Source organism: Gavialis gangeticus, unplaced genomic scaffold, assembly GCF_001723915.1.
Source record: "Gavialis gangeticus isolate Ggan-Ray unplaced genomic scaffold, GavGan_comp1, whole genome shotgun sequence".
Lineage (NCBI taxonomy): Eukaryota > Metazoa > Chordata > Crocodylia > Gavialidae > Gavialis > Gavialis gangeticus.
Window position 1 is genome coordinate 32,925,989 of NW_017729028.1, and position 462 is coordinate 32,926,450.

Sequence of the window (462 nt, forward strand, 5' to 3'; positions counted from 1 at the left end):
CCCAGCCTGCCCCCCCCAGGGGTCTCCACCAGTGCCCCCAGGGCCGTGGGAGCCACCCCGGGGTGCCCGGGAGCAGGGGGCCATGGAGTTCGCAGAGCTGATCAAGACGCCGCGGGCCGACAACGTGGTGCTGCACCGGCCCTTCCACCCGGCCGTGGAGGGCACCCTGTGCCTGACGGGCCACCACCTCATCCTGTCCTCGCGGCGCCACGACAACGCTGAGGAGCTGTGGCTGCTGCACTCCAACATTGACTCCATTGAGAAAAGGCACGCGCCTGGGGAGGGGGTTGGAGCTGCTTGCTGGGAAGCTGGAGGTCGGCTGAGATTGGGGTGGGGGTTGGCTGGGAGTTGCCTGATGGGAAGCTGGAGGTAGGAGTTGTGTCATGGAAAGTTGGAGGTTGGCTCCAAGATTGAGGTGGGGGATATAGGGATAGAGGTACTGGGCAGGGTGACTGAGATAGT

The 462-nt window shown here is 65.2% G+C and overlaps 1 protein-coding gene across 1 annotated transcript in view; it reads left to right on the top strand.

The window, feature by feature from the left end:
- The first annotated feature begins 6 nt into the window (after positions 1-6).
- MTMR9 (myotubularin related protein 9) overlaps positions 7-462 on the top strand; it is a 64,034-nt gene continuing 63,578 nt past the window's right edge. Inside the window, exon 1 of the mRNA XM_019520906.1 lies at positions 7-267. Coding sequence (XP_019376451.1) covers positions 83-267 — 185 coding nt within the window. The 5' untranslated portion in view covers positions 7-82. The remainder of the gene's footprint in view (positions 268-462) is intronic.